Below are 12,127 nucleotides of genomic sequence, written 5' to 3'. Positions count from 1 at the left end.
AGCTTTGGAGTGTCATTTGTCTCAATTCTACTTTTATCTGCGTAACCTTTCATTCTATCATCCTTGTGTATTTTTGCGTTGATCATATCATTTCTGATTGTTTGATGCAGCATTGTTTTTGAATCAAAATTTCATGTTCATTTTCAATACTATATATACCAGTGGTACAGAAGTACCGTAACAGCAAATGGCATAGTATGGCTGTATAGGCAACTGCTTTTGCTGCCGGTTATGCATGTACAACTGATTTAAAGTCTATAATCTGTTCTTGACGAGAGAACAAGAGTTTCTGAATTATAGTCTCTACAGTAGTATGATATGAATATACTACTAGATTTCAAACACCTTAAAGGAGTCAGCCACGACTTTAAGCTTGTTTCGGACTCTTCTCCATCTTCGCTCGTTAGCACTAACTGTTAATGTGTAGTACCTCCCTGAGTACAAAGCAAAATTTAAGTAAATTACAGTGAAGGTATATTAGGCTTTTAAAATCATGATGTGACTAGAAACATGCATTGCATGCCGTTCTATTATTGTCTGAATAAATAAGATTTGCAGTCCTTTTGCCAAAAGTTAGAAGTTGTTAGCTGCTACTGGTAAACTAATTGTTGGCATAATTAGTTCAAGTAAAAGTTGAATTGCTGGTTATTAACATAGCTTACCGTTTGCAATGGCAATAGTTGTGAAATGGGTCACGGAGAAATTTGGAGATGTTAGCTGGTACTCGAAAGTCCAGTAGTTCTTTCCATCCACTGAACGCTGCATTCAGCAATCAAAACCATTCAGCAATCAAAAGTTTTACTGATATTTGACGTTCATATGCTGGTGTTACTTTACCTCCTGAATTTCTTTTATGAAAGTCAATTGGTTTGGAGCTGCAAGTATATTTGTCACCAAATTTTGAACAACCTGTTAGCCAAAGGAGCAAGAAGAAAGAATTTTAAACTCCAGAAATATTGATTTAACTTATAATAGAAGGCGTATATGAATTAATGATAGAGTTTACATCTTGCATAGGACCCAAATCATGGACATCATTCTTGTCAGTAGGTATGAAGCTCAACCTCACATTCTGAAGCTGTAAGTACCGGTCCTTGAATGCTGAATCATGCGCCCTGAAGTCAAATTCCTGAAGAACAAAAACAAAGTTCATCAAAAGATCCTTGTTTACTTCAGTTAGAAATATGGTGATTCTGTTGAAGGAATTTAGCAAAGCGTGTCAATAAGTGGTAGATACCCTCCAGTCAGATGGGTAAACATAAGAATAGCCGTCTTCTTTGTCAACAAATGGTGTGTAATCTTCTGAGGTTTCTGTGAGACTAAAAAGTTTAAATCAGAAGAGTAGTTTATGGACTCCTTATCGATTAATGGTGAAGCAAACAACTTTTCAGCGGAAAATATAATTCATAGTGATACCTTTACTAAGAGCAGAACTTGGAGGGATAAAACTTAGAGCTAGCATGCCAGTTGCCATCAGTAGCGATCTTCTCTCATAGCAGCCTGATATGTTCAGAACCAAAGGTTATGACTTGTTCTTGATAATATAATGTTGTTCTTGATAATATAATGTTGCTCACATTCCATTAAAAAGGAGAACTATTTTCCACTCGTTACAAGCCAAAAACAATAAAAAAAAAAATTCCTTTTCCTAGAAAATGTTTTCCGTTAAAACAAATGGAGTCTTAGTGTTTGTTGGGTAGGTTAGAAAAATCAATCTAACTCCGTAAATTTTTTTTTATATATAAATCTTTCTTATGGCAAGAAGCAGCTTACTTGTATGCTTGACTTCAGTTATTCATAATAAGTTGTTTACATTACTTCAGCAATTCATAATTAAGTTATTCATCATTAAGTTGGTTACATTACTTCAGTTATTTAGTAATGTAATGGCTAAATTCTAGGCTTGTAATGAGTTGGGTAATGAGTAGAGATATTCACAGAAAAAATTATACACTATTATATTATTTTCGTCAAGAATGATAAATCATATTGATAGTGTAATAGGGACTAGAAACATGACAAATAATTCTGGACAGGCTCACAATTATGTAGATAAATGAACATCCAAAGCAATTCTTCACCAGATAAAATTGTGTAAGAAATTTGAATTGGGGCACTTACTTTTGTCTAAAGAGGAGAAATCCTGTAAACTTGATCTTATGTTGCTGTATGATGGTAATGAAGTAGCGGAATTTGTAGAAATGCTCATAATCTGAGGCACATCAAAAAGCAACTGAACATAAGAAACATTATTTACAAAAAGATTAATGTTTTTTAGTCTGCATTTAGTTGTCACATTATTGCCTGTTAAAGTTAAATGGTACGAAGGTAACTACTAATCATAATAAGACGAGTAATATATCGGATACCTGCTTAGGGCGAATAGAAGGAGCCAAGCTCATTGAGATTGATGATGCTGCCATAGCTTTGCCTAATCTTTAAGGTATTAGAAGCAGTATTTTTTCTCATGTAAGAGTGTTCATATTTTTGCAATAATTACAAATTTTCTTGTGAGGGGCATTTTTCCTTCTCATATATTTCTTTTGTTTTGTGTTAAAATTTGGATAATATGTCCTGATTTAAGACTGAAGACTGTCCAACAACAAAAGATAAGGTGGATAAACAAGAGTCTGTAACATGTGAGACTCACGTGCCCAAGGTTTTTGTTGATTAAAAGCTCAATTTTTTATTTTAATTTTTTTTATTGAATTTATTTATTTTTTAACTTTTTGCTTGGTAACAGCTTATTCCATTAGTGTAGAAATGCTTGCTGTATTTGTTGGTCATCACTTTTAATATATATTCGGGTGCAGATACAGGTGAGGTGCACGGTGCACCTATAAGTAGATTTTTTGCTCATTTGATTTTTGTTTTCCTCATTTTTAGATTTCAAATTTAGCCTATTAGTCTTGGTTATTACATGACAAACTATGATTGTATAATTCTCAGTGTAATTCTCATTAATCACAATGGCCACATACAATATATTTATCAATTAGGTATACTTGGAGGGCAAGACTGATTGACTATCACAGTAAAGGTGCATCCCATTCTCATGTTTAACACCTAAGTGACCAAGAAGTCGTTTCAACCACTTTAATTCACAAGTCGTTGCATTCATACAACGATATTCTGCTTCCGATGAAGAAAGAGCAACAATAGGTTGCTTCTTGGTTTGTCCTTCTTGGTTTTCCATGACACTGGGGACAAACCAAGAAGCATAAACCAACCACTCAAGGAACGTCTGGAGAGAGGACAACCTGCCCAATCTGAATCACACCAACCTTCCAACTGTAAAGCACTATCAGATCTCAATAAAATTCCCTGTCCCGGACTCTTTTCAAATATCTAACAACTTGCAGAGTTTCTTCCCAATGATCAATCCTGGGATTTTGCATAAACTGCGATAAAATATGAACAGAATATGCTAAATCCGGTCTCGTAACAGACAATTAAATCAGTCGGCCTATGAGACGATGATCTTTCTCTACATCATGAAAAAACTCTCCCTGAGCCAAAGCCAACATGTGATTTTGCTCCATAGGGAACTCTGCAGGTTTAGCATCTAGTAAACCTGCCTCAGTATTGATATCCAACGCATACTTCCTCTGGCAAATAAAAATTCCCTGTTTATTCCGGGCTACCTCTAGCCCCAAAAAATATTTCAACACTCCGAGATCTTTCATCTTGAAACAATTTCCAAGATATGATTTAAAACTGAGCATAGCATTTTGATCGTTGCCTGCAACAATTAAATCATCGACATATACTAACACATTGAGCTGCATTTTACCCTTTGTCAGAGTAAATAAAGAATAATCATAATATGACTGTTTAAAGCCATACTTTTTCAAAGCTGTAGCAAGCTTTGCAAACCATCATCTTGGAGCTTGTTTAAGCCCGTACAACGATTTCTTCATCCTGCAAACTTTGTCAGAATTATCTTTCGCAAAACCAGGAGGAATTTTCATATATACCTCTTCTTCCAAATCACCATGAAGAAATGCATTATGAACGTCCATTTGATGGACTTCCCAATTTTTCACCGCCGCTACTGCAAGAAAGGTTCGAACTGTCACCATTTTTGCCACTGGAGCAAACGTCTCATTGTAGTCTAGACCTTCAACCTGATGATTGCCAAAGATAACTAGCCTCGCCTTTAATCTCTGCAAATTCCCATGCTCATCGTATTTCTCTTTGTACACCCACTTGCTCCCGAGAGCCTTTTTACCAGGTGGTAATTTTTCTAGCACCCAAGTGCCCTGTTCTTCAAGCGCCTGTATCTCATCTGCCATTTCCTTTCTCCAACCCTCATGTTTCATGGCGTCCCTGAAACTTTTGGGTTCATTTCCTCTTGTAATAGCAGCAATATATTTTCTATGTTTCACAGACTATCGGTGAGAATCAACATAATGTGTTATAGGGTAAACAGTACCTGAGGGAGATGGTGTCACAAGTGAACTCTGAGTTGGTGTAGATGGACTATTATTTCGGATAGTGTGTGTCACATAGTCACGGAGTTTCATGGAAGGAATTTTTGGTCTCATGCCTTTACCCAAGGCCTCAGTACTTACTGGCTGCCCAACATCAACTATGTCGCTGCTATGAACTATCTGCCCAGCTTGTTGCTCTGAATGAGGGATGGAAGTTTGCTGCTGAGGCTCGTGCACTGAGCTGTCGCACTGCCCAGCTGCACCAGTGGGCGCTGGAGAGCCAGCGGGCTGATCAGAGTCCCTGACAGACTCTCCCGCAGCCTGGTCGCGGCTTGTGGCCTCCTGCCGCAAGTTGCCTGCGGTGTGGTCTGCTGCCCCTGCCTCATTTTCATCCCTTCTCACGTCTCTACCACTCCCCTCTTCATCCTCCAAGGTCCACTCGTCATCACTTACACCCTCATCCACGGAAGGAATGGAGTATGTCACACGCTTCTCATCCACATTAGGTGTAATAAATAGAAATGCATCCTCATGAAAAATCACATCCCTCGAAACAAATATATCTTGGGTCTCCAAATCATACATCTTCCACCCCTTTTTCCCGAAAGGATAGCCGATGAACACACATTTTCTACTCCTACTTGCAAACTTGTCACCTTTACTCCTTTGATTATAAGCGTAACATAAACACCCAAACACCCGAATATACTCATATGAAGGTGATTTTCCAAATAACATGTCAATTGGGGTTTTATAGTCAAGCAATCGAGAAGGTGTTCTATTTAACAAATGACATGCCGCTTGCACACACTCCCCCCAAAATTTCAGAGGTAAATTTGCTTGGAACCTTAAAGCTCTAGCCACATTCAAGATATGTTGATGTTTTCTCTCAACACGCCCATTTTGTTGAGGCGTGCCTACACACGAAGTCTCAAAATATATCCCATTTTCAAAGAAGTAGTTCTTCAAGGAATTAAATTCCGTACCATTATCACTACGAACCACTTTAATCTCTTGAGAAAATTGACGTTTCACAATAGCCACAAAATTATAAAACATGTACTCAACTTCCATTTTATTCCTTATTAAATAAGTCCACACACCCCTAGAATAATCATCGACAATGGTTAAAAAATAATGGGCACCACAAGACGATGGAGTCTTATACGGACTCCACAAATCTAAATGCACTAGTTCAAAAATCTGACTAGCTTTATTTTGACTCAAAGGAAAACTACTCCTATGTTGTTTTGCCCGAGGACATACATCACATGATTTAAATTTATTTCTACTACGACTCACAAATGGAAGTTGTTGTAGTACCTTTGCCGAAGGATGCCCCAAACGTTTATGCCACAACTCTGTCAAATGATCCCCATCTATCTTCAAAGTTACCGTAGGAGCACCCTGGAAATAATAAAGTCCATCTACTCGTTCACCTGCTCCAATCACCTTCCTCGTCATTAGGTCCTGTATAACACAAAGGTTGTTAGTAAATTGCATGACACAATTTGAGTCATCACATAATTGAGTTGCCGAAATTAAATTGCAATTCAATTGCGGTATGTAAAGGACATTCTCAATAGTCAAGTCCCCTTGCAAAGTCACTGAGCCAATTTTGTTAGCATTGACATATTTTCCATCCGGCAATCCCACCGGACAATTTTGAACATTAGAATTATTCGTCAACAAAGATAACTCGCAAGTGACTTGATTTGATGCCCCGGTGTCAATGATCCAACCCGGGTCATGGTTACCATTAGTCTTGAATTTAAGACCATTTAGATTACTAAGAAGCTGCTGATATTGATCGGAAGAAAGGCCCACAAAACGTTGCTCACCACATCCAGCCATCACACTCACAATGTAATGTCACGTAATTGGCACAATTAATTAATTTCACAAGTCCTCACAACTAAAAGAATTAATCTCCCAATTCCTCACAAATAAAGGAATCAATCTCACAATTCCTCACAAAATTTGTAAACCCCCACAAACTCACGTAACTCACGAATTTGTGTATGTATAAATCTCAAAGCAGTGAACTCTCACTCACACTTTAATTGTACGTGAACAATGAATGTTACGAACAAAATAAAAAAAATTAATTTTGGATCTCACTCAGGCTCTGATATCATGACAAACTATGATCGTATAATTCTCTGTGTAATTCTCATTAATCACAATGGCCACATACAATATATTTATCAATTAGGTATACTTAGAGGGCAAGACCAAATAACCTAAAATAGCTAAAATAGCTAAAATAGCTCACAATATTCTCTAGGATATATTCTCACAATATTCACAATTATCTTGTTTCCTAAAATATATCCCAATATTACACCCTTGCACCTAGGTGTATAAGAATTTCCTTATTTATTGATGACGATAAACAACTTAATTGAAGATTGATTATTTGCTTTGAATTTTGATAAATGCGACATTTTATATGTATTGAGAGGCAAATCAAGTTATTAATCATATAATATTGATCATTTATTATATTTTATGTGTAGTAGAGCTTGTAATTGGACTAATAACTCAAAAGATGATTGTATTTGTTAAGACAAGGTTTTGAACTGCATTACAGTTTATTTGAGCTTGATTTGAGAGGTTAGCAGACATTTTATTTTCAGATTCAAATGAGAACATGTGGATTTTACTTTCAATTATAAGATAATTTTAATTAGGTAGACACGTTTTCACCAAGGCATGTGGACCATAGGCCAAATCATCAAAGTTGGCTTGGCATAAATCGACATATTGAAAACCCAATTAGGTTAAAGTGATTTTAAAGTATTATGGGGAGTAATGGTATTCGGTTAATACAATGGGGGTAATAAAAGTCATATAAAAGAAAAAAAATGAGGAAAGGTGGTTCACGTGGTTGCAAGGGTTGGATCAATGGAAGTGTTGTGAGAAAGGTAATATGGGATTCAAATTTTTATACGTGACTAGCTACATGGTGTGGCCACTTCATATATAAGACAATTAATTAAGTAATAGGGGTTATAGTGATGGAAAAAATGAATTTACCTTGCCGCATGTGAGTTACTTAAATGAGAAAAGGGGGTTACCCTCTTAGGGTCGGTTCTCTTCAAATTATTTTTAGTTCAGTTCAGTTCAACTCTAATATGTTCAGTTCAATTCAGTTCAGTTCAGTTCATTTCTTAATTTCCTCGTCTCATAAAATGTTCAGTTCAATTCATCTCCAATAAGTTCAGTTCAGTCAATTAAAACAGGATTTTTAAAAACAAAACATTAAGGGTTACTCGAATGAACAAACATGTTTAATTTTTTTTATAAATTACTTCATATTAGTCGTGTAATGAATTTTGGTACTTTTTTTTGGACATGGTTACTTTTAGGAATAAATGGGGTTACTCATACATATAAATGAAGATTACTCTAATAACTCAATATGACCACAACTTGTGACTAGCCACGTACAAGACTCGCTAGGGACTAGTATATTTATAGAAGGTAATATTTCCTCAAGTTGTTCCTAACTAGCTAGATGATAAATTTCTTATTTACCTTTTGTAAACGTTTGTGGAAGGTGAATAAAATAATAATTACTTCCCCCGTTCTTTTTTACTTGACTCAGCTCGCTTTGACTTTTACACTATATATCACATCTTCTTTGACCGTCTTTTGTGAAAAATAGGTAAGGAAAAACATATTCATGTTGGATATTTTTGAATTTGTTTTAATAAATACTATCATAATATATAACTTTTATATTGTTTAATTATAGAAAATTAAAGTTATTGATCGTTAAAATTTTGCATTGATAAGCGTGATAAAAGAATAAGTCAAGTAAAAAAGGAAGTATAAGATTTTGGAAGATCAGGCTACTTGCCCGTGACTTTTTTTTTTTTACAAAAAATGCTACTTGCCGTGGAAGATCTAGCTACTAATGTTTAAAGGTAAAAAGTACTTTGTATAAGAAAAGTCAGTCCTAAAAGGTCTAGTATGATTTATTTCGGTGAGTTCATTATCTACTTTAATTTTAGTAATTTTTGATAATGTGTAATTTAAATACTACGTATATTTTTTGTGATCAAACATTTGCAATGATAAATACAAATGGGATTAGAGGAACTTTCCCTAAATATTTGAGAAATAGGGGGTCAATTAACATTCTCAGTAATCGAACATAATTATTACAGAGGGTCAATCAACATTCTCAATAATCAAACGTAGAGATTTGCTTTCTTTTGTGTTTTAGTCTTTTGTTGTCCCCTTTGTAAAAAAAAAACCACATATATAATGGTTACAAAAAATGAGCTAAATCTTTAGTATGTGTGAAAGTTATCAGCATAAAACAAATAAATTATCTGATTATTCAGTTTTATCTACCAGCTTAATAAAAGTAGAAGAAATTTCCCTTAATAGCATTCTAAAAGCTTTCTTTCAGGGCTTGTTGATTATTATTGAACATTTTATCAATTTTTTAAGCCATATGAAAATTGCCACAAATAGCAGTGGTTATCCCTAATCTTTTGGATTAATTACCATTCTCATGATTTAACTAATTAATCACATCCATACAAATGGTAGAACGACAATTAAATAAGGCCCTAGTCTTAAGCCATATTTTTAGCATTCTTCATGTAATGTTACTAGTTAAAAAGACTTGTGTTTTATTGTGATGTTATAACACAAGAAGAGAAACAAAAACATACTACAATATTAGCAATTAATTGAAAGAAGAAAGGGAAAAAGATGCCGATATACAGAATAGCAATAGGAAATCCAGGAGAGGCTAGCAATCCAGATGCAATTAGAGCAGCCCTTGCTGAATTCTTCTCTATGATTATTTTCGTCTTCGCCGGACAAGGTTCCGGCATGGCCTTCAGTAAGTAATAATGTAGAATATGTAGAATTCGACCATGCATGTACTATTAATTATTTGTACCTGTAGATGGTCTTCAGCTAGTCTTTATTGATGAAACACGCATTTCATTTGTGACCTGGTGACAAATGGGTTGTACATGCACCATATTACACTCGTTTTGTCAAAATGAATGCAAGTGATGAAAATCAATATCAGGATCCTCTGAAATCAGAAGGAAGCTCTATCCACCTAAGCAACTCACTCTTATCTCATTTAAATCCATTAGAGTACATGCACCATATCGAATATAGTTATTACACGTAAAAAAAATATAATTATTACCCATTAAAAATCAACAATATTAATTATCATTAGACTATTTATTAATATTAGCCGTGTCATATGTTTTCCAAAAAAAAAAAAAAAAAAAAAAACAAAAAAACCACAGAAAACGAAGGAAGTAATTTTGATCACTAAAGCTTATAAACATTACATTCATGTGACTTTCTATTTACTCTTTGGCCAATATAATCAACCTTTCCTTTTCTTATTGATTGAAAAAAAAAAAATTAAAAAATCATATATTCTCTATGGTTTGTAACAACAATAATGAATTGGGATTTCAGGCAAACTGAACGACAACGGGACGATGCCGTCGACAGGGGTAATAGCAGCATCATTAGCACATGCATTCGGACTGATAGTAGCAGTCGCAGTTGGTGCAAACATATCAGGAGGACATGTTAATCCTGCTGTTACCTTTGGTGCCTTCATTGCTGGTCACATTACTTTGTTACGCGCCATTTTGTATTGGATTGGTCAATTGTTTGGCTCCGTTGTTGCTTGCTTCCTTATCCAATACGCCACCGGCGGCATGGTAATTCCTACCATCACCATTTGATTTGTGTTTATACCATGAATTTACTTGTGAAATGGTCTTATAATAACATATTCAGAGAGTAAAGTAGTCCTTTTAAAGAGAGTTTTTTTAACACTATGTTTGGATAACAATAGTGAAGGGAAAGGGACTAAGGGAGGGGAAGGAAAAAGAGGGAAGGGAAAGGGAGGTGAGGGGAGGGAAAAGGAGACTTTGCATTTTCCTTTCCTTTCCCTCCATTTCTCTCTATCCAAACATAGCGTAAAAGAGTTTTTAATGTCTTAACATATTAACTCACGATAAGTTAGTGCGAAAACATCTCATTAATTAGATTCTTAAGTCTTTTATAAAAGTTTATACTCCGCAGTTTATATAATATGTGGTCGGAATAAAATGCCATCAGCATAAAAACAATGTACTGTATACTTTTTTGGGTGAGGACATGATCCGAGGGGCAGAGGGGAAAATTTAAATAAATCATTCCAAATTTTGTAAGGACAGAACCAATTATTATATAATTATAATTTATAAGAGGGGGATATTAAATAAATTATTCGTAAAATGAGTTTGGAAAGATTCGACCACTAACTTTTTGATAGTTGGAAAGCTAATCAACGGTTCAAACCTCCTATACCTGGGCTGTCTAGGTAGTATGACTAGCATCTTATTATTTATTACACTTGACCTCTTTAATAATCAAAGCATGTAATTTTTTGTGTTACAGGCAGTATCAGCATTTGCACTATCATCAGGGGTTTCTTCATGGAATGCATTAGTGTTCGAGATTGTAATGACATTTGGGCTGGTCTACACAGTCTATGCCACAGCTGTTGACCCAAAGAAAGGCAATTTGGGCATAATCGCCCCAATTGCAATTGGGCTCATTGTTGGGGCCAATATCTTGGCTGGTGGACCTTTTGATGGGGCATCAATGAACCCAGCAGTCACATTCGGACCCGCCGTTGTTAGCTGGACTTGGACTCACCATTGGGTTTACTGGCTCGGCCCATTTATTGGGGCAGCCCTTGCTGCTATTATCTATGACCACATTTTCATTGGTGATGATGAGTACTCTCACCAGCCACTCCCAACTGATTATTAAGTGAAATTTAGGGCTCGTTCGGAATCACAGTAAGGTTCTCGAACATGCATGCCCTTAGTTTCTAAATGGGAATAAATTTAGGGTTGAAGTTCCAAAAGTCATTATGAACTCGAGCTAATGGCCCTGAGAAGGCACAATTTTATTTTATTTTTTTTTTTTTTTTTTTTTTTTTTTTTTTGGATTTGTGTGTCAGGTGTGAAATTATATTGATTTAATTTGTAATGATTGGTATCAACAAGTCAGAAGTTGGTGAATTTCATTGGTGTCTACAGTCTTCTAATGTTTGTACTTAATTATTCAAAGTAATTCCATAACTATGGATTATGGTGATTTCAATAGAATTATTGTTAGTTCAAGCTATATGAATCAAGTTGTTGCAGTTTAATCATGTTGCACTAGTTTAAAAGGATAACATTTATATGAAAGAAATGAATTTTCCCCTTCAATATCTATACTAAAGTAATTATCAAAATAATTATTTGATTACACGTGTCAACACCATATTAAAAATTTTCCCTCCAAAAACTTTTTTTTTTTGGTAATTTTTTTCATAAGAAAATAAATAATAATTTTATCAAGATTAAAGATAAGATAGAAGATATAACATACATAATCCTGTTTTCAATTTGATTGAATAAAAAAAAAGGTCTGTTACGTAGTGATAATTTCAGATTTTGACGGCTAAAAGTAAATCATTTCATGTTATGCATAAATATAATCCAACCATGTATTAATTGAAAAACCTGAGCATAGCTCGAGTATTAACTAACTAGCATAGGAATTATGACAAACTCTATACTCAAAGAAACATGATTACCTCGTTTTTTTTTTAAAAAAAAAAATCCCTATATTTTCAGTCAAACAATTTGACC

At 34.8% G+C, this 12,127-nt stretch overlaps 2 protein-coding genes across 2 annotated transcripts; one reads left to right on the top strand and one right to left on the bottom strand.

Annotated features, from left to right (window-relative positions):
• Positions 1–94: 94 nt before the first annotated feature.
• Positions 95–2,565, bottom strand: LOC110696647 (photosynthetic NDH subunit of lumenal location 1, chloroplastic-like). The gene is made up of 8 exons (XM_021874001.1): positions 2,370–2,565; positions 2,122–2,212; positions 1,417–1,500; positions 1,238–1,311; positions 1,007–1,129; positions 838–909; positions 663–759; positions 95–434 (listed from the first exon to the last, which is right to left on the bottom strand). Exons 1-8 carry the CDS (start codon positions 2,421–2,423, stop codon positions 331–333), a joined length of 699 nt encoding a protein of 232 aa, XP_021729693.1. The 5' UTR covers positions 2,424–2,565; the 3' UTR covers positions 95–330.
• Positions 2,566–9,101: 6,536 nt separating this feature from the next.
• On the top strand, positions 9,102–11,688 carry LOC110696787 (aquaporin TIP1-3-like). Its single transcript, XM_021874128.1, has 3 exons — positions 9,102–9,297; positions 9,903–10,153; positions 10,878–11,688. Exons 1-3 carry the CDS (start codon positions 9,165–9,167, stop codon positions 11,253–11,255), a joined length of 762 nt encoding a protein of 253 aa, XP_021729820.1. The 5' UTR covers positions 9,102–9,164; the 3' UTR covers positions 11,256–11,688.
• The last annotated feature ends 439 nt before the right edge of the window (positions 11,689–12,127 follow it).

Source organism: Chenopodium quinoa, unplaced genomic scaffold, assembly GCF_001683475.1.
Source record: "Chenopodium quinoa cultivar QQ74 unplaced genomic scaffold, ASM168347v1, whole genome shotgun sequence".
NCBI lineage: Eukaryota > Viridiplantae > Streptophyta > Magnoliopsida > Caryophyllales > Amaranthaceae > Chenopodium > Chenopodium quinoa.
The sequence above is the reverse complement of the archived record's forward strand: the minus strand, read 5'-3'. Positions and strand labels throughout refer to the sequence as shown.

Bases quoted from the DNA above. Each gene is read 5' to 3' on its own strand.
- LOC110696647 (XM_021874001.1), bottom strand. From the start codon at position 2,423: ATGGCAGCATCATCAATCTCAATGAGCTTGGCTCCTTCTATTCGCCCT. The intron at 1,501-2,121 runs GTAAGTGCCCCA...TGAACATATCAG, and splicing joins TTTCTCCTCTTTAGACAAAA to GCTGCTATGAGAGAAGATCG. The intron at 1,130-1,237 runs GTATCTACCACT...TTTGTTCTTCAG, and splicing joins TTTACCCATCTGACTGGAGG to GAATTTGACTTCAGGGCGCA.
- LOC110696787 (XM_021874128.1), top strand. From the start codon at position 9,165: ATGCCGATATACAGAATAGCAATAGGAAATCCAGGAGAGGCTAGCAAT. The intron at 9,298-9,902 runs GTAAGTAATAAT...TTGGGATTTCAG, and splicing joins AGGTTCCGGCATGGCCTTCA to GCAAACTGAACGACAACGGG. The intron at 10,154-10,877 runs GTAATTCCTACC...TTTGTGTTACAG, and splicing joins AATACGCCACCGGCGGCATG to GCAGTATCAGCATTTGCACT.